Below are 23448 nucleotides of genomic sequence, written 5' to 3' on the forward strand. Positions count from 1 at the left end.
CCGTATAACTTGGAAAAATATATTTTTATCAAACGAAAACAGCTTGGACTTAAATTGAGAAATATGTTTTGGCTCATTGGACGCAATTAAAAATTATCTTTGGATAACAAAATTTTACTCTACAAGTCCATCCTCAAGCCCATATAGACTTATGGGATTCAGCTATGGGGCACTGCCAGCGTCTGCAATACAAACATCTTACAGAGATTCCAAAATAAGGTGCTGCGTGCCATAGTCGATGCGTCATACCATGTATCCAACGAGGTGATTCAGCTCGACGTCCCCTTGGAATCCGTGAAAGAGGCCATACAGCGTTTAAGTGCTAAATATTGTGAACGAGTGCTGGTACATCCTAACGCATTTGTCAGACAATTGAATGCGTAGGCTAAAACGGCAACTGCCGTCCGACTTGACCAATTGAACGTAATCAAGTGTATTCAGACTGATAAAATTTTAATTTTAGAATTGTAAAGCGGTTACTCACGAGTAACTCTCTACTTGTCTGTATTTTTTTACCACAACAAATGCTTAATGCCCAATGGGCAGATTGTTGTACTCAATGGAGTAAATAAAAAAAATCTCCAAAATGGACGCAAATCGTCTCCTCGTCTTCGGAAGGAAGATAAATAGTAAGAAGGATGAACAAGTAATGGGCACAATCTGTGAGAATGGTTTTTGAAGAAGGCGATATAATTTCAAATTATATAAAGAAGCATAAAGAAATAGTAAATGATAGAGATGCAATATCTTTCATAAAGATAATAGGTAGACAAGAGCAAATGAAAATTACCACACAGACGAACCCTATTAGCGGTACCAGTAGGAAATAGGAGTAGAGGAGGAAATAGGGCTAGAGGAGGACTGAGATGGAAGGACAGTATGGAAAGAGTGAACGACTTGCGAAAAACTGGGGAAGGTCGAGGCTCGACTAAGGCTTTAGCACGTCTGAGGATAACAAAAACTTGCATAATAACACAGATAATAAAATGATTGCGACAAATGGAAAGAATGGCACACATATGAATAATAAAATGGAAATATGTAATGCTAAATAGAGAATCTATTGAAAAAAAAAACTGAATGAGGAAAAAACGCAAAATATGGATGAAGAGCGTGTCTCAAAAATGTATATTATTGTTTATATTATTCTGATATTGCAATATTGTAATACGCAATATGTATTAGTATGTGTATTGCAGTATTGCATACTAATAAAAATTAGTAATAATAATAGGAAAATAAACACATGGTTAGCCGTCAAATAAACGTCAAACCGATGGGGCCGATTAAAATCCTTAGGGGTAGGCGCAATATTTCTCGCCAATGTGTTTTAAATGCATTAATTTTTTTCGAATCCTGAGAAAACAAATAAGTATTTTTGAAAAATTTAAACGCAGAATCAAAATTACATATTACCGAGGCCGAAAGTTCCTTAGAATATCCAAAAAGTTTCTTCACACTAAATTTTCTCTTTTTTTTTACACCTGTAACTTATTAACACCTTGATGGACAGAGACGCTGTGCAGCGTCTTTTTTTAAAATTGTGTTGTGGCAGAACGCTGTGAAGCGTCCTTAACAAAATCTAATATCGTGGCAGAACGCTGTACCGCGTTATAATTATAATATAAATACATGGTAACACGTAAGCCACTGTCATAGAATACCTATCTATACCTTCCAATCTGTTACCCGTCTGGTAAATTCCACCTCTCTATTTCACCCCACCCATTTAAAGTATCTAACCGGCTAAGTCACACGCGAAGCTGTACAGCGTCGCCAGTTATATTGAAGTATGCGGTGTGTGTTGTACTGTGCCGCAGATAGTAAAACACGTGGTTAGGTTAGGTTGAATACGAGTTTTACTCGAAAAATGTAAGTAAAAAATAAATTTATTTAGTGTGATATTTTTGTGCCTAATATTTTATGTTATTATAGTAGGATGTATAATTTAAAATATATTATTTTGCTTTCAGATGGCGGACCGTGACCCGTATAAGAGAGAACAGCAGCGGTTGATTCAGCTGTATGACGATATTACGTCGGATGAAGAGAACTCAGATGCTGCTTATGAGGGAGAGTTCAGCTCAGATGAAAACTATGTACCCAGTGAGTCGTCTGCCTCGCAGTCAGATGAAAGTGAAGACTCTGATTTAAACGAACTCCCCGAGCTCTCCAATGTAGAGACGTCTAATAATACTCTTCACAATCCCCAGCAATATAATCTGCCAGAGGAAAGTGAAGTAGAAGAGCCCGACGCATTGGACCAGGATTCCCAGAAAATTATTCAGAAATCTCAAGACAGTATACCCCTACAAGCACTGCAGAATCAAAATTCTGATTCTTCAGATGACATAGATACAGAATGGGAGTTTACAACTGCAGATATACCAGATTTCAACTTTGATGAATCCACTAATCGTCTGAAAATTAATTTAAATGCAGAAGATAGTCCAAAAGATGTTTTTGAATACCTATTTACCGATGACATAATGAGCTATTTGGTGGAATGTACCAACAATTATGGAGAAGATTTAACAAGATCTAATAGACCCAAAACAAGGAATGCTCGAGATAATAGTTTTAGACCTGTGACTATCGACGAAATGAAGAAATTTTTGGCACTGTGTTTATTGCAGGGTCAAATTACAACTTCAAACATGCGCAGGTTGTTTTCATATGGAGATGTATTGTACTTTCATCCAATTTTTAGTTACATTATGTCAGGAAGAAGGTTTGAAAAAATATTGAGAACTTTAAATTGCTCTTCGAGAACCGCAAAACATAAAGAAAAGATTCAAGCATTCTTAGACATGCTTATAGCCAAATTCCACAATGCTTATGGACCGTCTAAAGAGTTGTCTTTAGATGAATCCCTCTTACATTTTCGTGGCAGGCTTGGATTTAGAGTTTACCTCAAAAATAAAAAGGCACGTTACGGCATTAAGTTTTATGAACTGACAACCTCCGATGGGTATCTTTTAAATACTGAAATGTATAGTGGGGATATTCAAAACGCTTCCGATGTGGGAACTACAAAAGTAGAAGCTATAGTTATGAGGTTGATGAAGCCTTACCTCATGAAAGGACACGAACTGTTTATGGACAACTTTTATAATAGTTCTATATTATCTGAAAAGTTATTAAGCTTAAAAACTCATACTAATGGAACTCTCCGGTCAAATCGCAGGAATAACCCCAAGGAACTTATAAAGAAAAAACTCAAGAAGGGTGAACATTTCTGGATGCGTAAAAAGAATGTCTACGTTTCCAAATGGCGTGATAAGCGCGATGTTCTTGTTATCACCACAAGAAATCACCCACGATTGATACAAGTGAAAAACAGATATGGCCATGAGAAAATAAAACCTGAAGAAGTTGATGTTTATAATCGTCATATGTCAGGCATCGACAGGTGTGATCAGATGACCTCAACTTATTCAACGCCAAGGAAAACGATACGTTGGTATAAGAAGGTAATTTTCCATTTATTAGATGTAACTGTATGGAACTCTTTCTACTTATACCGAAAATATTGTAAAAATAATTCCAAGACGTACAGATATTTAGAGTTCCGTGACAGTCTCATTAAATCCTATTTGAAGTTACCACCAGGTTTAGAAGCAAAGAATTTAGTTCGTCGAGAAAAACATGATAACAGGTTACCGGAAAATTCAAACTACGAGCCTGAATGTTTCACAAATGAAACAAACTTAGCAAATCATTGGCCTGAAAGAAATCCAGGCATTCCAAGTGCAAAATCGAATAAGAAAAAAGTGTTTTTGAAGTGTAGACTGTGTGCCAAAAAAGGTCAACGGAAAGAATCAGGATATAGATGTAAAGGATGTCCCCAGAAGCCTCCGTTATGTCCAGACTGTTTTGAAGAGTGGCACGAAATAACAAAAAATCAAGAATAATTTTTTAGATATCTTTGTATAAGTTAGCTTTATGCGTAAACTATGTTGATATAAATTAATATTTTTGACTTCTGAATACGTTTTAAGAATCATTATGTCTTTTTGGTTTCTTTAAATAAATATTGCTTTATTTAAATACGTTTTCTTAATGAAAAATATTTCGCTGATAGACGTCGAGTCACTGCATGTATTAGGTTGAAAACGACAATAGGCACAACGCTGTATGACGTCGAACGCATATCAGCGTTCCGCCAAGATAGACTTAATACTAGTCTTATATTGTGGCAGAACGCTGATAAGCGTTAAAACTTAAACAATATTTTCTGTAAAATTTTAATACTTGGAGTAAAATTTCAGGTCGCCCTAGTTATATTTCATCCTTTTGAATAATAATATCGACAAAAAGGGCACTGTACAAATTGACCATTTTTGAAAAACTTAGGTGTCCGTCAAGGTGTTAAAATAAACATTTTAAAAGTTTTCAGGGACTTTCGGCTCTCGGTCATAATGCAATCTTTCATTCTACGTTTAAATTTTTCAAAAATACTTAAGTATTAGTTTTCTCAGGATTCGAAACAAATAAATGCATTTAAAACGTATTGTCGTGAAATTTTGTGCCTATCCCCTTAAACTTTAGCAAACTTTGAAGATTCGTATCTCTGACACTATAAATCCTAAAGACTTCTACCAAATTTAATTTTGAAAATAAAGGACAGAAGTCTTTACCATTATGGGATCAAAAAAGTCGTGTTCTTTTAGTCAATTCATTAACGGTAAAATATTGCAAAACCTCTAAATTTTAAAGAACCGCTTGGATTGACATGAAATTTGGCATACACACAGCTAACAAGTCAAAGAAAAAAAGTGATATTGTGCCGATATGTGCTTTTGCCCTGGGGGTGGTTTTCACCCCCTCTTGGGGGTTAAAAAATATTCGTCCAAAGTCAGGAAATGGGTAAACTGGCTAATTTGGTTCATTTTTTCAACAAAATAACCACGCTTTTAGACGGTTTTTCGCAAATAACTCAAATAGTAAGTATTTTGTCGAAAAAGCATTCTTAGCAAAAATATAGCCTATAAAAAATTTAAAAAAATAGTGTATATATCACGTCTTTTTGTTTAGTAGAAGCAGAGTTATAGCTAATGAAAAATAGGTTCATATTCGTCAAATTCCAAATGGAATACTTTAACGTGAAATAACCAAAAATTAAGCACATTTCGGGGAAAACTCATTACAACTTATTTAAAGTGTTTAAAAAAAGCTTCATTTTTGTTTTATAAAAAAAATTTCTAGCATCAAAATTAAACAAGTTACGCTCAAAATAAAGTTAGCCCCTTTTGGTTTTGGTAAAAAAATCGAGAAAATCACCCCCTAATTAGTGTCTTAAATGAACTTAATCGTAACGACTTCACAAGTTTCTTGACTCGTGTATATTGTTTATATGATCTGTAAGTTTCATCGGTTCAAAGTCCTTATTATTGAAAGTGCTGTAGTTAAAAGGGGTTGAACGAATCACTGATCACGAATGTATGCAAATTTAGAAACACCAAATCTTGATCAATTTTTGTCTAACAGAAATACAAAAAAATACATGATATTCAGAAAAGCAAATCTGACTTTTTTTGTTTTTCGAGATTTTTGGTATCTCTAACAATTTTTAAGTTATTTAAAAAAAAAGCATATATTTCAAAATTTAAATTTTTAAAAATTTTACTTTGAAACCAAATTTTTTCAAAAATAAGCACTTTGAATCGATGAAACTTACAGATCATATAAACACAATATAAGTAAAATAATTTGTGGAGCGGCAACGATTAATTTCATTTAAGTTGCTAATTAGGGGGTGGTCTTCCCGATTTTTTTTTGCAAAAACAAAAGGGACCAACTTTATCTTGAGCGTAACTTGCTTAAATTTAATGCTAGATACTTTTCGTAAAAACAGAAATAAAGCTTTTTTTAAATACTTTAAAAAAGTTATATTGGGTTTTCCCCAAAAAGTGCTTAATTTTTTGGATATTTCACGTCGAAATATTCTATTTGAAATTTGGTGAATATGAATATATTTTTCATTGGCTATCACTCTGGTTCTACGAGATCCAGAGACCTAACGCGTACACCATTTTTTTACTTTTTTATAGGCAATATTTTTGCCAAGAACGTTTTTTCGAGAAAATACTTACTTTTTGAGTTATTTGCGAAAAACCGTCTATAAATGTGGTTATTTTGTTGAAAAATGAACATATTCACTCGCAAATAACTCGAAAAGTGTTGACTTGGCGAAAAAGCTCTATAGAACAAAAGTTACTTAAAATTAGTCAGTTTACCCATTTCCGGACTTGTTTTGGACATATATTTTTTCACCCCCAAGAGGGGGTGAAAGTCACCCCCAGGGCAAAAGCACACATCGGCACAATATCACTTTTTTTTGACATGTAAGCTATGCGTATGCCAAATTTCATGTTAATCCAAGCGGTTCTTTAAAATTTAGAGCAAAAACCGTGAAAGAATGGACTATTTTGTGTTTTTTTGCGTCGTTATTGGAATATAATTTTGTAAAAAAATATTTTTGATTTTATAAAGTGATATTTCGATAGGAAATTTAATTTGAAACAATTTTTCTGTAGATGTACCTATAGGGGAGTGCAATTAGAACGAAAACATGCATTGTTTCGGAAAAATTCAAACAGGCTTATATTTTTCTAAAACTTTTTTTGTTAGTTTATATACATGTTAAAGTAAAAAGTTCTACTCGCAGATTTGGCCGCTAATTGTTTATTAATTGTTTAAACAATATTGTTTTGTATAAATTATTTGGAAAATATCGATAAATTCATTATTATACTTTGATCAAATATGTTTCTATTTTGTTTTTGATTATGCTGAATCCGAGTATGGCATTGCAATTTGAAAATTCTTATACAGAAGCTCTTATACAGTGTGTCTGCATAGCTAGGAACCACATGGAAAACTTTTTTATTATCAATTTCACGAAAAAAGTTATTCTTAATAAAATGCTCTGGATAGTCAAAAATCTAAAACTCTACCATCAGATATCAAATTTTATCAATTTTATACGAGTTATGTCAAAAATATGAATTTCGTTAAAGAGTAAAGTACCCTTATATTCCAAAATATCAAAAAATGCTATTATGAAAAGTTGTTTGAAATTAGAAACTATGTCTAAATATACAATTACATCATTCTAACCGAAAAAAAAAAAATTAAATTTTTTCTCAAATTACGGATACTCATCATCATTTTATTACAATTATGATAACTATTTTATTATCACTTTTACGAAAAAAAGTTATTCTTCATAAAATGCTCTCCCTGGTCTTAAATCTAAGATACAATCATCAGATATCAAACTTTTTTAATTTTATACGAGGTATGTAAAATATATGAATTTTTGTTAAGAGTTAAGTGCCTTTATTATTCACAATATTTTAATTAGAAGGATGTAATTGAACACTAAAAATTTTTTAATTCCAAACAACTTTTCTTAATAACAATTTTCGATATTGTGAAATGTAAAGGTACTTTACTCGAGTGAAATTCATATTTTTTGACATACCTCCTATAAAATTAATTAAATTTGATATTTGATGATTGCACTGATTGCATTTGATGATAGTCGACTATATACGATGCAGATTATTTTGTAAAGAATAACCTTTTTTCGTAAAACTGATAATAAAAAAGTTATCAATAGGTTCCAAGTTACGCAGACATACTGTATAAGAACTAAAAAAATTTTTTTGCTGAACATTTATTATTGTTGAAGCTTGTTATTAAATGTATTTTAGGTAAGGTTTACAGAAAAAAGTTTTGATCACTTTGTATAAACATTTTTTTAGCTGGTAATTTTCGGTTTTTGTATTACATTTTTGTCATCTTTCTTAATTTACTTAAAAAGAAATAGTTTATTTCATTTCTAAAGAAAAATAATTTAGTGCATTTTAAAGGTTACATCTTAAGCTTTAAAAAAGTACTTATAAAACTGTAATAGATATGCTCAAACTTGAGTAATACCGTCTTAAATGGTGGTAATTCTATAAAACTACGAAGATTATAAAAATTACAATTTCTGAGACGTCATATCATTTGAATTAAATTTTTGAGATTTTTTTTGAATGAAACATCATTTAGTAAGATGTTTGAAAGGTAAGTTGTGCAAAATTGAGAGTTTTATAAGAAAAATTGTATTAGTTACACATTTTTAAATCATTTTTAAACAAAATTCATGTAAGGCTCACTTTCCGCCCATACCGTACTTATGCCCATGCATTTTATTTCTTTCTATTATAACCATAAGATAGCTTAATTATTCTTATATCATGTTCAATTTGTAAAATTTTATTTGATCAATTAGTTAAAGAATTACATTAAAATAACTCAACCGTGCACTTCGCCGTACGTTAGTATACAGTGCGCCAATGTTTGTGAGAAGGGTGACTTTAGCGTTATAAATAAAAAATTATAGAAGATACAGATTTAATTTTAGAAAATTCTTTATATAAGGTTTTTTTTGTAAAATTTTCTGAATTTTTCAATGGTCAAGTCAGTTTTTTTCTAAAATTAATATTTTCGGAGTTATTTAAAAAATATATCTAATTTCGTAGTTCATTTGTTTAATAAAAAATGAAGCACCCACTTCTCGAGTAGAACTTTTTGATATGTTGTTTATTAAACATTTCTTAATGAAATTACAAAAAGTTCCATCTTGTTTGATGTTTTCCGAAGTGAAAATCTATATGCACTCCCCTACTAGATATATACGAAAGGTGCATAGAATTCACCCTAATGCACCCTGGTGCACAGAAACTGATTCACCCCTTTCTCAAAAACGCATCCCTTTAAGTTGTATTTAAAGGGATGCGTTTTTTCATATTTGGGGTCATTGACCATATGATAATATAATAAAACACCTTTAACATGCAGTTCCTTTCTAAAGTACATAATTAATAGCCTATATATTAAATATGTAAATGTAAATACGTTATGTATGAAAAAGTTTTTACATTAGAAGTTAAGGATATTTTCTTGAGATTTTGAAAAAGCTGCATTAAATATCGGCCTAAAAATAAATGAAGACAAAACAAAATACATTGTCGTCTCAAAACAAGAACGACGGCGAATAAGGCAAAATATTACTATAAACGATGATAATTTCGAAGTGGTTAAAGAATTTAAATATTTAGGAGCAATAATCACCAATGACAACAAAATAGATTGAGAAGTTGAAACGCAAATAATGACAGGAAACAGATCTTTCTTGACACCTAATGAAGTCAAAACTTCTCTTACAAGATCAAAAATCCGGATATATAAAACCAGAATACGTCAAGTCGGGTATGGAAGCGGAACATGGACGCTAACAAAATGAGAAGTAAATAAATTGCTGGTGTGAGAACGTAAAATCCTTCGAATTATTGTATAATATGCTCCTTGCAGAGACAGCGTGACAAACGAATGGAGGCGGAGTTACAATAACGAGTTAAAGTCTCTCTTCGGAAAGGAAAATCTAGTCAAATATGTATATGTATAGAGGCCAATAGACTCAGATGGGCAGGGATTGTGATACGCATTAACGACAATCATCTTATGAACAATGTGTTTTGGTCATATGGGAGCAGGAGAAAGGTCATATGGGAGAAAGTTTGTAGGACGGCCCAGAAAAATGCGAAAGGATGCATTCAGAGAAGATCTGAAGAAAATATGAGTGTGACAATGGAAAATAATGGCAAACGACCGACACACATGGAAGGCAAGAGTAAACGGGGAAATATTCACGAAGAGTTGTAACGCAATTGATGATGATGATGATTTTTTATTGTCTTGAACTATTTAATTGGTTTTAAAAAAATGTATTATTGTATATCATTTTGTCAATCAAAGATAGAATAAAAATTTTATTTTTAATATAACGCGGGCAATAAATTTGATACACCCTGTATATTGATTTGTAACTATTTATTATAAGTTAGTTTTTAAGCAGTGGGTTTATCCTTAATGAGTTTTTCCCTGAAGAATTAAGACATTAGTAAATAAAGTGATGTGAATAGACAATTTGTTTCTTCTTTGTTACGGGGGAGGCCAAAAGCCACAGGTAATTATTATATTTAGAAAAGTAAAGTAGAGAAAGTTGGAATTTTAAGTCTCTTTGTTTAAGCCCCAAGTAAATTTGTAGAATTCCCGAAAAGTAATTATCATGAGTAGAAGTATTTGTTTGGAAGGATGCATGGGTTTTTCGAATGAAAAAGAGGAATGGGGAGAGAGAAACGTTTCTGATTGGCTTAGCAATTTGGAATGGGGATGAGAGAAGATTGAATGTTCAGATAGTTTGGAAAAGGAGATTATTATGTGACCGGCATCGGAGAAGAGCAGTCAAAGTTTTCGTGAACAGTTCAGAAGCAAGTACCAGTGGTTGTTAGATAGTGAAGAGTGTAGCTGAAAAGTGGAACAAGGGACAGATCAAATTGAGAAGAAATACCTCTTTGATTCTGTAAAGTCCAAGGGAGAGAATATTATTGTGAGAAAGAGAGGAAACTAGTTGAAAGAGGCCTGGCTCGTGTTTTGGAGAATTAGTTGTTGGTATGCTGCTGGATTGATGCTGAGAACGGAGAGGGCTTCGATGGGTAGCCTAACATAATCAACAAGGAAGAGCTGTTTGGGTCAAGAGGAGACATCATTGTGTGTGAATCAAAAGGTCAGTCAATAATTTATGTGATAGACTTTCTTTATGTTCAGAAGTTAATTTTTTTTTGAGTAAAAACATATGAGCTAAGATTCCAATATTTCAAAAGTTAAACAGGAAGTATAAGTAGTTTTGCGAATACCTAGATTTGTTTGTTTAGTTTGTTTTATCAATGTTATCAAGAACAAACCGATAAATATTTGTTGAATTAAAATTAATTTATGTGGTAAGAGTTTCATTGGGACAGTTATGCCCACAGGATTTAATTGATAAATTTTCAGAGTATTGCTTTTGATAATAAAAATTTGTATGTGCTTATTTATGGTATTTCTATTTATTTTCTTTTCCTATTTTATCCCGATAAGGATCAACTAAGAGATACTGAAACCACGAGAAAGTATAAGTATAACCTAAGATAATAAAAAGTCACCCTGAGATTTTTCTTAATTTTTATGTATGATTTGCGACAATTGACTAATTAATTAAATAAATACTAATTATTATAAAAGTAAGAGAAAGCAGATCATAACAACATGGCGAACCAACGTGGGACATGAAAGTATCCCTAGTTGTGAATTTGAAAGGATAGGAAACGGAAAAACAGGTGATGAAAAATTTATTTGCCCGTCGGAAAAAGTTGATATATTTAAAATTTATGAAATATTTTGTTTGAGTTATATTTATCTAGGTACAATTTTACATATTTATTTTATTTTTTTTTGATTGATTTGAATTTTGATAAATTTAAAAATTTGTATGATTATTTGATTATATTTGGGGAGAGAAAAATTTTCGTCTCTACAGCATACAAGGTATTTTCGAATTTCATATCAGGCGGGGATAAATTTTAACTACATGTCGATCACCAGAAGCAAAAGCAAAGAAAACAAAAACAAGAGGAACATTTGGAACAAGAAGAACATATAGAACAAGAAGACATTTTCGAAACAACAATCATGGCAACAGAAAAACAGGAATTATCAGGAATAGATAAATTATTACAACTGATGCAACTCCAGTCACAAAAAATGGAAGAAAATCAAAATGAAACAAAAAGAATAATGCAAGAAAATCAGAAGGAAACAAAACAAGCCATAGAAGAGAACAACAAGAAAATGGAGGAACGCATAGAAAAGTATAAAAGGAAGTAAAAGGATGTTTGACAATGATCAAGAACGAGATGGAACAACAAGAGACAGAGATTAAAGAAATCAAAAATAAAACGAAGGAGATACGAAATTGCCAGAAAAATGACATAGAGAACTTAGAAACCAAATTTGAAAACGCATTACAAGAAGACAGGCGATAAATAGAAGGAAAAATGGAGGAAATCAGGAATCAACAAAATTCCGGAGAAAGAAGGGAAACGATTATCCATAGTACAGAGGATGTGAAAATAAGATTTGGCGGGGATGTAAAAAAATTACACCCAGTAATTTTCATAAATGATTTAAAAAAGAAAGTACGATACATCGGTAACTTCGAAACAGCCAAAGAAACGATAAGGAACCATCTTAAAGATGAGGCGAGTATATGGTTTGATAGCAAAGAAGAATTTGACAATTAGCATAAATTCGAACAAAAGTTCCTGAGTAATTTCTGGGGGAAAATACAACAGACGGAAATAAACAAGGAGTTGCAAAATGGGAGGTACTATGTTAGAATGGGTATTTCAGAAAAAACATACGCACTACAATTATACATCAATGCAAAACACCTACATTACAATTATTCGTCCGAACAGCTAGTAGAACTGATAGCCAGACATTTTGAAGATACCTTAGAAGATCACATAACTTTACAAAACTACAAAGATATCGACATTTTGTGCCAATTCTTACAAATACGAGAAGCAAAAATGAGAGAAAGAAATATAAGAAGATCGCAAGAAAATTATAGACAACGCGAAAATCAAGACTATAGAGATAGGATAGAGGACAAAACTTTAGGATAGATTATACAAGAAGAGAATTTATTCCGACGAGGGAAAACGAAAATAGAGACAACGGAAGAGGAAACTATGAACAAAGAAATCGGCAATGGAACGAAGACAGATATCGAGAAAACCAAAATAGAAATAACACCCGCACATATCAAGAAGACAGAAATGATAATAGAAGGAATGAACAGAAAAATCGTGGAAACCGATACAGGTCCGACAGACCAAGAGAAAATAGAAGAGCGGTAAACAATACGCAAATAGGTGAATATGAGGATGCGAGACAAAGCGACGGAAGAAGAAGCGAAGAAGAACAGCAAGCGTCTTTTCACGAAGGCGCTCACTAGACACAAAAGAACAAACAGGAATTTTTTGTCACCCGAAGGAATTTATTAAATTAGCAGGAAATAATGATAAAAGAAGTGGAGTAAATTTAAAATTTGTAGATGGTTTTATCAATGAGAAACCGAATAAAATTATGATTGATGCTGGTTCGGAAATTACATTTATTAACAGGAAATTAATAGAAGAGGTTGATTTAACGAATTTAATTTACAAAATTCCCAGGGTAAATTTAGTGGGCGCAAATAAACGGACTTTGGCAACTATAAATGAAGGAATACGAATAAGGGTACGATTGGGTAAGAAATTTTATGCACTACAATGTGTTATAATGCCGAACATGATGCATGATATGATCATAGGAGTGGATGAATTGTCAGAAAAACATGTGGTGATAGATTTCAAAAATAACACGATGAAAATCACAGAGGAAAAAGAAGAAGAACAAGATATTCTGGAAATGGAGAAGGAACATGAGAAACGGAAAAAGGATAATTTAGACAAAAAACAATGGTGGAAATGAATTTGGCAATGAAGCAAGGACAGAAAAGAAAGAGGAGAAAGCAGCAGAAGATAATAAAAGAAAATGAAGCTTGGGATTCCTCAAAAGAAGAGATGAGCCCAGAAGAAGAAGAGATCAGAATAGAAAAAGAAGGCGAAAGAGATACAATTGAAACTGTGGTATTTGAAGAAGAAGTATGCGAAATGGAGGAGGCAGAATGCACAATAAACATGTGTAAAGAATCGGAGGAAAAAGAAAGAAAATTGATATGTGGAGAAGAAAAGGAGAAGGAACTGCGTGTAATATTGAGGGAGTATGAAAATTTAATAAATGAAGAAAACAGAGTAGCCCAAAAGTATGAACATTCATTTGAGGTTAAAGACTTAAGAAATTTTCCATCGAAAACTTACACTATCCCATATAAGTACAGACACTGGAAAAAAGGAAGCAATTGTTTTTCAGCTGGGACTAAATATTTTGACACAAGAGAAAAGTGTTGTTGTCGAGAGAAAATAATTTTTTTGTTGCACTTATTAAAAAACTATTTTATCTCAAAACAAGGCGGGAATGTTATTGTGTATCATTTTGTCAATCAAAGATAGAATAAAAATTTTATTTTTTTAATATAACGCGGGCACATAAATTTGATACTGTATATTGATTTGTAACTATTTATTATAAGTTAGTTTTTAAGCAGTAGGTTTATCCTTAATGAGTTTTCCCTGAAGAATTAAAGACATTAGTAAATAAAGTGATGTGAATAGACAATTTGTTTCGGGATTATAATTTTAAAACGGTTGCTTTGTTACGGGGGAGGCCAAAAGCCACAGGTAATTATTATATTTAGAAATGTAAGGTAGAGAAAGTTGGAATTTTAAGTCTCTTTGTTTAAGCCCCAAGTAAATTTGTAGAATTCCCGAAAAGTAATTATCATGAGTAGAAGTATTTGTTTGGAAGGGTGCATGGGTTTTTCGAATGAAAAAAGAGGAATGGGGAGAGAGAAATGTTTTTGATTGGCTTAGCAATTTGGAATGGGGATAAGAGAAGGTTTAATGTTCAGATAGTTTGGAAAAGGAGATGATTATGTGACCGGCATCGGAGAAGAGCAGTCAAAGTTTTCGTGAACAGTTCAGAAGCAAGTACCACTGGTTGTTAGATAGTGAAGAGTGTAGCTGAAAAGTGGAACGAGGGACAGATCAAATTGAGAAGAAATACCTTTTTGATTCTGTAAAGTCCAAGGGAGAGAATATTATTGTGAGAAAGAGAGGAGAGAATTTTGGAGTTTTTTTAACGAGTACTGGTTAAAAGAGTCCTGGCTCTTGTTTTGGAGAATTAGTTGCTGGTATGCTGCTGGATTGATGTTGAGAACGGAGAGGGCTTTGATGGGTAACCTAACATAATCAACAAGGAAGAGCTGTTTGGGTCAAGAGGAGACATCATTGTGTGTGAATCAAAAGGTCAGTCAATAATTTATGTGATAGATTTTCTTTATGTTCACAAGTTAATTTTTTTTAAGTAAAAGCATATGAGCTATGATTCCAATATTTCAAAAATTTAATAGGAAGTATAAGTAGTTTTGCGAATACCTAGATTTGTTTGTTTAGTTTGTTTTATCAATGTTATCAAGAACAAACCGATAAATATTTGTTGAATTAAAATTAATTTATGTGGTAAGAGTTTCATTGGGACAGTGATGCCCACAGGATTTAATTGATAAATTTTCAGAGTATTGCTTTTGATAATAAAAGATATTTGTATGTGCTTATTTATGGTATTTATATTTATTTCCTTTTCCTATTTTATCCCGATAAGGATCAACTAAGAGATACTGAAACCACGAGAAAGTATAAGTATAACCTAAGATAATTTAGTTATTTTTTTGTATGATAAAAAGGCACCCTGAGATTTTTCTTAATTTTTATGTATGATTTGCGACAAATGACTAATTAATTAAATAAATACTAACTATTATAAAAGTAAGAGAAAGCAGATCATATTCTTGTTTGTATTATTCTGATAGGTCTGGATCCCGCGTATGAAAAAAAAAGTTGATTAATAGCAAGCTGAAAATTTGTTAATAGCTTAAGGGTGTCTAGTCGGACAAACTTTGATATATGGGAACACTGGAACAGGGGAAGTTTTAATTGTGGAACAGGTCAAAATTTTGAAATGGTCAGACCACGAAAACGGCACATGTATTTTGTCCGACAGAACAGACTTAAACTCTCCGAACAGAGATTAAACTCTCATGCAAAAATCAGGCTGCCATTTTATCACCAAATGGGCGTTTTAATGAGTGGAACATGTAGAATATGTCAAATGACAGGAATTATGACAGGTGATAAATAGCAGTTTGATTTTTGCATGAGAGCTTAATCTCTGTTCGGAGAGTTTAAGTCTATTCTGTCGGACAAAATAAATGTGCCGTTTTCGTAGTCTGACCGTTCCAAATTTTTAACCTGTTCCGCAATTAAAACTGCCCCTGTTCCAGTGTTCCCATATATCAAAGTGAATCCGACTAAACACTCTTAACACTAGAATGTCTGGCTTAGCATACCTACCTAGAAAGCCGGAAGGGATCATTTTGGCCCCACGTTCTTTAATCAATTAAAACTCAGTTTAAAGAAATTAAATCAACTCTAGAAGGTAGAATCTAATTTTATTTTTTACTTTTATTGTTTAACACATTCGCTGCCCATCAAAAACATTCGGAACACCATACAATTTGCAGTTTTTGATATTTGCCACACATTGCCTTGTTACAACCGTGGCAATGATTTGAAGTATGATTTCCTTTACAAAATATTTTCAACTGATATTTTTTTTCGTTTTTAGATAGTAACAGTGATAGTTGTTGGTAGACCTGGTGTTGCTAGACGTATTTCCAGATTTCGGGAGACAAGGTATGGGGCCCATAATTCTTTACACAGCCGAAGAATAAACTTACGGAAACTGAGTCTACTTCCAGTTATTTCGTTATAAATAATCCATGCATTTATTGCTTCCAAGTCAAGAGTATGATAAAACACGTACATAGGCCATCGTCTTGAAGTTGCTTTTGTATAAAGACGCGTCATTTGGTCCTCTACACCAACAATTGCATCTTTGTGCTCCCTTGTGTTCGCCAAAAATTGTAACTTTATTACGTAGATGATCAGTACCAGTATAAGGGTAACCATTTACAATAAACATACATAAATATAATTTTACCCATTCGACAGGAATTTGAAAGAAAGGATCGTCGAATTTACCAGAAAACGATAATAACTTACACGGGGCCAATTTGGCCCCTTTAGACTTCTATGGTAGACTTGTTAAAAAAAAACCATTAAATAAATTTAGTAAACAATATTTTTTTGTTTTAAATAAGGCTTTGTATCAAAATATTAAAAGTCATAAAATATGAAAATATTATTGGCTCAAATAAAAAAACTACAATAACTTTAAATCGCAACAGGGGCCAAATTGGCCCCTCCGGCTTTCTAGTGTTAAGCTATTAACAAATTTTCAGCTTGCTATTAATCAACTTTTTTTTCATACGCGGGATCCAGACCTATGATATTGCAATATTGTAATACGCAATATCCATGTATATCGCATACTAATTAAAACTAGCAATACTAGGAAAATAAACACATGGTTAGGCGTCAAACAAACGTCAAACTGATTTTGTTGATTGAAATCCGCAAACTTTAGCAAACTTTGAAGAATCGTTTCTAAGGCAATATAACTCCTATCAAACTTTATTTTGAAATGGAAGGATAGAGGTTTTTTTCTGTGAAAAGAAAAGGAAAAAGTTATGGAACAAAAAACAAAATTGCGTTCTTTCGTGTTTTTTCTTTGTTTTTTGAATATTTTTTGTAACATTTGACAAAATGGGAATACAAACAAAATGTTTTGAATAACATTTGACAATTTGGGAAGCCTCAAATCCGAAAATCTAAAGACCTCAACCGTGAACCAACCTCTGGTTACAACCTCAATCTGTGGTTTACAGACAAACAGACGATGGATAAAGCAGACTAAAGGGACTCTATAATATGCAGTCACCTTACATCCATTCATTTAGGTAAAAATTCCAACGAAATTTGATTCCGTGTACTCAAAATATAAGTAAAATGAAAAATTAAAGACAGCTTATATTTCATTTAGGTCCAGGAGCGACCATCATTCCCTTAAGTACGTTTCATCCTCTCAGGGATCTTCAGAGAGGCTATTATGAGAGTAGATCATAATATAGCCTCTCTGAAGATCCCTGAGAGGGTGAAACCTACTTAAGGCGATGATCGTCGCCTCTGAACCGAAATAAAACATAAACTGTCTTTCATTTCACATATTTTTGACGTTATAAAGTGACATTTCGATAGGAAATTTAACTTTGAACAATTTTTCTGTAGACTTATACAGGGTGTTTCATTGGGAAACGGAAATACTTTAATGGTGAATAGAGGTTACCGAGCCAGTTCTAGATATTGTACATTTTTTGCCCTACCGACTTTTATAACCGAGTTACAGGGTGTTTCATCGATTTTGCCCATTTCTTTCCTAAGCCATAACTTTAGAACCACCCTGTATATTTTTTTGATATTTGCTACACATATGTCTCATTCAAAACCCAAACGACCGACATACTAACCATAAGAAAAATCCAGGGCCGGATTAACAAAAAATTATAAAGTAATTGTGACCTTAAAACAACACCCTGTATATTGAAATTTTGAAAATCTGTTTGCATATTTGAAAAGAGCACAAAAAAGTAAGTTTAATGGTTCGCTTCAATCTTTCGGTCAGACAATTGTATGACTTTAATTTTGAAATTATATTGAATTTTTTAAGAACTTTGACATTAAAAAGCAGATATTATTAACTTTTAGTTATAAATTATTAAAGTTAATGAAGAAATACTCATTTTAAAAATAATCAATACTTATTTACCACATTGGAACGACCCAATTACTAATGACAAGAAAAATCCAGGTCCGGATTAAGAAAAAAAATAGAAAGTAATTGTGACCTGAGAAATTTTAAAAATTTGTCTGCCCATTTTGAAAGAGCTTGAAAAACTGTGATTAAAGGCTTATTTTAATTTTTTCGCCGTTGATTTAATTACATCAATTTGAAATTATATTGATATTTTAAAGAACTCGTGAGATTAAAAACCAAGTATTATTAACTTTTAATAATAATGAATTTTAATTTTAATGTTAATGAATCAATACTTATTTTAAAAATACTTAAGACTTATTTACTACGCTGGCTTCATATATTCTCTGGATTTGTAGCTATATGCACATCATTAAAAATTAGAATTGCGAGAATTGGGATATTTTAATGATTTAGTAAAGAATTAAAAAAACTGCTACAGTCGAACCCGCTTATTGGAATAGCCTTCGTGCCAAGCAAAAGTATTCCTATAACCGGGATATTGTAATATCCGATCATTTATGCCTGGTAGAAACGTTTCGGGACCTCAAATTTCTATTCCTTAAACCGGGATATTCCTATAACAGGTATTCTAATAAGCGGGTTCGACTGTATATCCAATAAAACAAAAATTCGTTACAATTCAACAATTTAACACAAATTAAAAATATTTGAACTATAACAGTTGCTCAAAATGTCCATTGTGTTCGATGCATTTCTTTGCTCGTTTTAAAATATTTCGAATCGATTTTCTAAGTACATTGGGATTGTTCTTCATTTTTCTGGTAACTTCTTGTGACCTTGACAGAATTAATCAATATGATTTCAAAATTGCCGTAATTAAATTATCTGCGCAAAAATTTGACATGCACCTTTTAACGCAGTTTTTTATGCTCTTTTAAAATACACAAACAAATTTTCAAAATTTCAAAATACAGGGTGTTGTTTCAAGGTCACAATTACTTTATATTTTTTTCTTAATCCGGACCTGGATTTGTCTTGTCATTAGTAATTGGGTCGTTCCAATGTGGTAAGTAAGTATTGATTATTTTTAAAATGAGTATTTATTCATTAAATTTAATAATTTATAACTAAAAGTTAATAATATCTGCTTTTTAATGTCAAAGTTCTTAAAAAATTCAATAAAATTTCAAAATAAAAGTCATAAAATTGTCTGGCCGAAAAATTGAAGCAACCATTAAACTTACTTTTTTGTGTTCTTTTCAAATATGCAAACAGATTTTCAAAATTTTAATATACAGGGTGTTGTTTTAAGGTCACAATTACTTTATAATTTTTTGTTAATCCGGACCTGAATTTTTCTTATGGTTAGTATGTCGGTCGTTTGGGTTTTGAATGAGACATATGTGTATCAAATATCAAAAAAATATACAGGGTCGTTCTAAAGTTATGGCTTAGGAAAAAAAATGGGCAAAATCGGTAATCCCCACTCACAGGGTGAGTGGGGAGGAACGCGCCAAACTTTAAGACTGTATAATATAACTAAAAATAATCAAAAATAACTCATATGTTGTTATTCGATTTTCATTTGTGTCCGAGATACGGGGTGTTAAAATTTTTATTACAAACTGACGATTTATTTATTGCTCTAAAACCGGTTGAGGTGTGCAAATAAAATTTTTTGGGTTTTAAGACATAGTTATTGCGCATGTTTTGACACCCAATTAAGAATTTTATATTCACCATTGGCGCGCGTACGGGTAATAGTCTGAAATTTTTTAAAGATAAAAATGGTACGCCACTGAAAGATTTCAAATTAAAATTCTTTCTTGAATTCCTCGTTCAATTCCCTTTTTTTCATGCGACGCCATGCAAAAAATTAAACATCTTAGCGCTTACAAAGTTTTCGACGAAATTTCTATATGAATGTGTAGAAACTTATTTCGAAGACTTTGTAAGCGTTAAGATATTTTATTTTTTGCATGAAAACGAAGCGTCGTATGAACAAACATGAAGATAGATGGTTTGTCAGAAATTGAACAGGAAATTCAAAAATACTTTTTAATTTGAAATATCTCAGTGGCGTACTATTTTTTTTCTTTAAAAATTTCAGACTCTTATCCGTACGCGCGCCAATGGTGAATATAAAATTCTTAATTATGTGTCAATTAATGCGCAATAACTATGTCTTAAAACCCACCAAATTTCATTTGCACACCTCAACCGGTTTTGGAGCAATAGATAAATCGAAAATTTTAACACCCCATATCTCGGAAACAAATTAAAATCGAATAACAACATATGAGTTATTTTTGATTATTTTTACGTATATTATACAGCCTTAAAGTTTGGTGCGTTCCTGCCCACTCACCCTGTATTAGAACAGTGCATAGAATTCACCCTAATGCACCCTAGTACCTAGGAACTAATTCACCCCTTTCTCAAAAACGCATTCCTTTAAATATGGGATTTAAAGGGATGCATTCTTTTCATATTTGAGGTTCATTGACCCTATGAAACAATATAACATCTTTAACGTTGCGATTCCTTTCTAAACTACATAATCAGTAGCTTATGTTATGTAAATGTAAATATGTTATGTGTAAAAAACTTTTTCTAAAATAAAAATATACCAACCCGCTTATAACTCTAGGGGTTGATGAGGTTAAAAAAAACTCTTGTTTACTAAAATATTAATAACATATGGCTAACTTACTTGTAAAATCTGCTTCCAAATTGAAAATTTCTTTATCAGAAAAAGCAGCTTGGAAATGAAAGAATGGTGGCAAATCTAAAAATTTGTTGTAATATTCTTCTAAAAAAAACATGCAGGCAGCTTTTGATTCAATAACAACACAGAAAAATATCGCTTCTAATATCTCAGAATGCGGACAGTGGATCTGTTGCGAAGTTGAAACTTCACTAAATGAATCTATTGAAATGTGAACTTACAATTATAGACGAGATAAATATTTTATGATCCAAAATGGGTTGAGATCGGAGGTTAAATGTTATCAGAGCTTATATATGCGATATATGAGTGATTCCAGTGTTCACTTGTCCACTGCTGGAGGTAAAGATATACCCATAACAATTTTGATTTATTTTTTGAACTGGCATAAACTGATCGAGTAGGTTATCAAAATACAAAATATTTTTAAAAAACAATTTTGTTGCTTTTAACAAAACCTTATTTACTTCCAAGGGCGCGATATGTCATATTTTTCTGAAGTGATCTGTTTTAAATGCAATTAAGATAAAAAATAGTTCTCAGAAAAGAGAACATTTTTTGTTTTTTTTTTCTTTAACAGTAGTGTGCACCTAATGTACCTAGTCTATAAGATTAATCAGAAATTGTTTAAATCTAAAATTCCTAAAAGGAAGTTGGTAATATAGCTGTCATTTGTAGTCCACCTTAGTTTTTAGTCAAACTGCTAAGAAATCCACGAATGAGCTGCTTAAGGTGTGCTTAAGGATCAATGACGAGTACTGAATACAAAAATCAGAAGACAAGAAATATATCTACCCACATTGGTAAGCATAATAACACCAATGCGAATGTGAATCGAGTTTTGCAGCGGCTAAGAACATGGTCGTACATTTCTGATACTGTGGAGAAGTACCTAATGACAGAACAATTAACAATATTAATTAACAAAATTATAAAACACAATAAAATACCGGAAGAATGGAAAATGAGCTAACTAATTCTACTATTCAAAAAAGGACAAAAAACAGCCAAAAAACTACAGAGTTGTAAAATAAACTTGTCAAATACTTAGAACTAACATTTTACAAGAACTATTGAATCAGATTATTAGATGATAACTTTAGCAAGTGAACAACAGGGATTTCGTACTGAAAGAATGGAATAACCACGTAAACAGAATAGAGTAAGCCCGTGTGGTCAAAATAGCAAGAGATAAATCGACAATCGACAGAAAAAGTATCGGACGACAGCGCAAAAGATGGAGTGATAACCTTCCTTACAGGTATCAGTCACCAATGAACAAATACTGGGTTGGGATAAAGTATGGAACCAAGCAAATATCTTTGAAACAAAAAGAACAACATTTATGAAACTTTGCACGCAAGTACAGTGACGCAAAAGACATTTGTTGCCATATTTTTTGTTACTACTCCACTTCCAGTTTTACCGGAAATACCCTTAACTTATTTAATTTAAATGGAACACCCTGTATATTTTTGCGGATTTTAAAAGAACTTGTTATTTTTAATTCATACATACCAAATTTGGTAGAAAAAATGTCTTAAAAAGTGTCTGTAGATAATTTTTTGTATTAATACAACGTAGTAGGAAATAAAGAGTACCACCTACGAGCCCCTTCCCATATCAGTTGGCCCAATGTAGATTTAAAAGAAAATCCAATTTTATAGAACAAAAACCAAAGTACATCATACCTAAACTTTGTAAGTTTTAATTCATCGATAATTTTTGGATTTCCAGAAGTATACAAAATATGTTTTAAATTAATAAGAACAATTATTTAAACAGAATAATAACAAATTAAAAAAAAAACGCAAAAAATATCTAATTTTAACAAAACAAATGTGGAAGTTTACAACCAAGTGTCATCTTTTTTATTTTTAATTAGTTTCAAAATTCTTCGAGGCATAGTTTTTATAAAGTTCTGACAACACTCTGGTGTAAATGGATCCCATATTTTTTGCAAGTTTTGCTTCAATTCTTTGACGGATCTAGCAGGATGTTTCCTCAATGTTCCTAATGTGACTGGATTTTAGTTAGTCTGAGATAAAATTAAAATTTTCACAAAGAATTCGTATTGATTTTTTTAACTTTATCAATCACTTTGTAAGTAGAAAATCTTAATTTGTGGACCTCTCAGTGACATGTCGATCTAGAAATGTGTTTCAACCAGTTTACTCCAAAACTACTTAAATCTACATACGTTGCACGTCGGTTGTTCACTATAATGCGTCTTAATCCCCTTCTATCTGCTTCGCTTATTTTACTTTTTCCTACATTTATAGGTTTTGTGATGACAAAACCTAAGGTTTAGTATCTCCTAACTATATTTCTTATACTATACTGTGACAATTGAAACATATTCGCGATTTTCGAATTGATTTTCGAGAATTAAAAAATCTATTGATGATTGAACAAATGTTCTCATCCATAACTTTACC

General features: G+C 31.9%; 1 protein-coding gene across 1 annotated transcript in view; it reads right to left on the reverse strand.

Moving 5' to 3' along the window:
• LOC126880442 (uncharacterized) overlaps positions 1–21266 on the reverse strand; it is a 69417-nt gene extending 48151 nt beyond the window's left edge. The window contains exon 1 of the mRNA XM_050644301.1: positions 20996–21266. Coding sequence (XP_050500258.1) covers positions 20996–21107 — 112 coding nt within the window. The 5' untranslated portion in view covers positions 21108–21266. The remainder of the gene's footprint in view (positions 1–20995) is intronic.
• Positions 21267–23448: the final 2182 nt, after the last annotated feature.

This window comes from Diabrotica virgifera, chromosome 2 (assembly GCF_917563875.1).
Source record: "Diabrotica virgifera virgifera chromosome 2, PGI_DIABVI_V3a".
NCBI lineage: Eukaryota > Metazoa > Arthropoda > Insecta > Coleoptera > Chrysomelidae > Diabrotica > Diabrotica virgifera.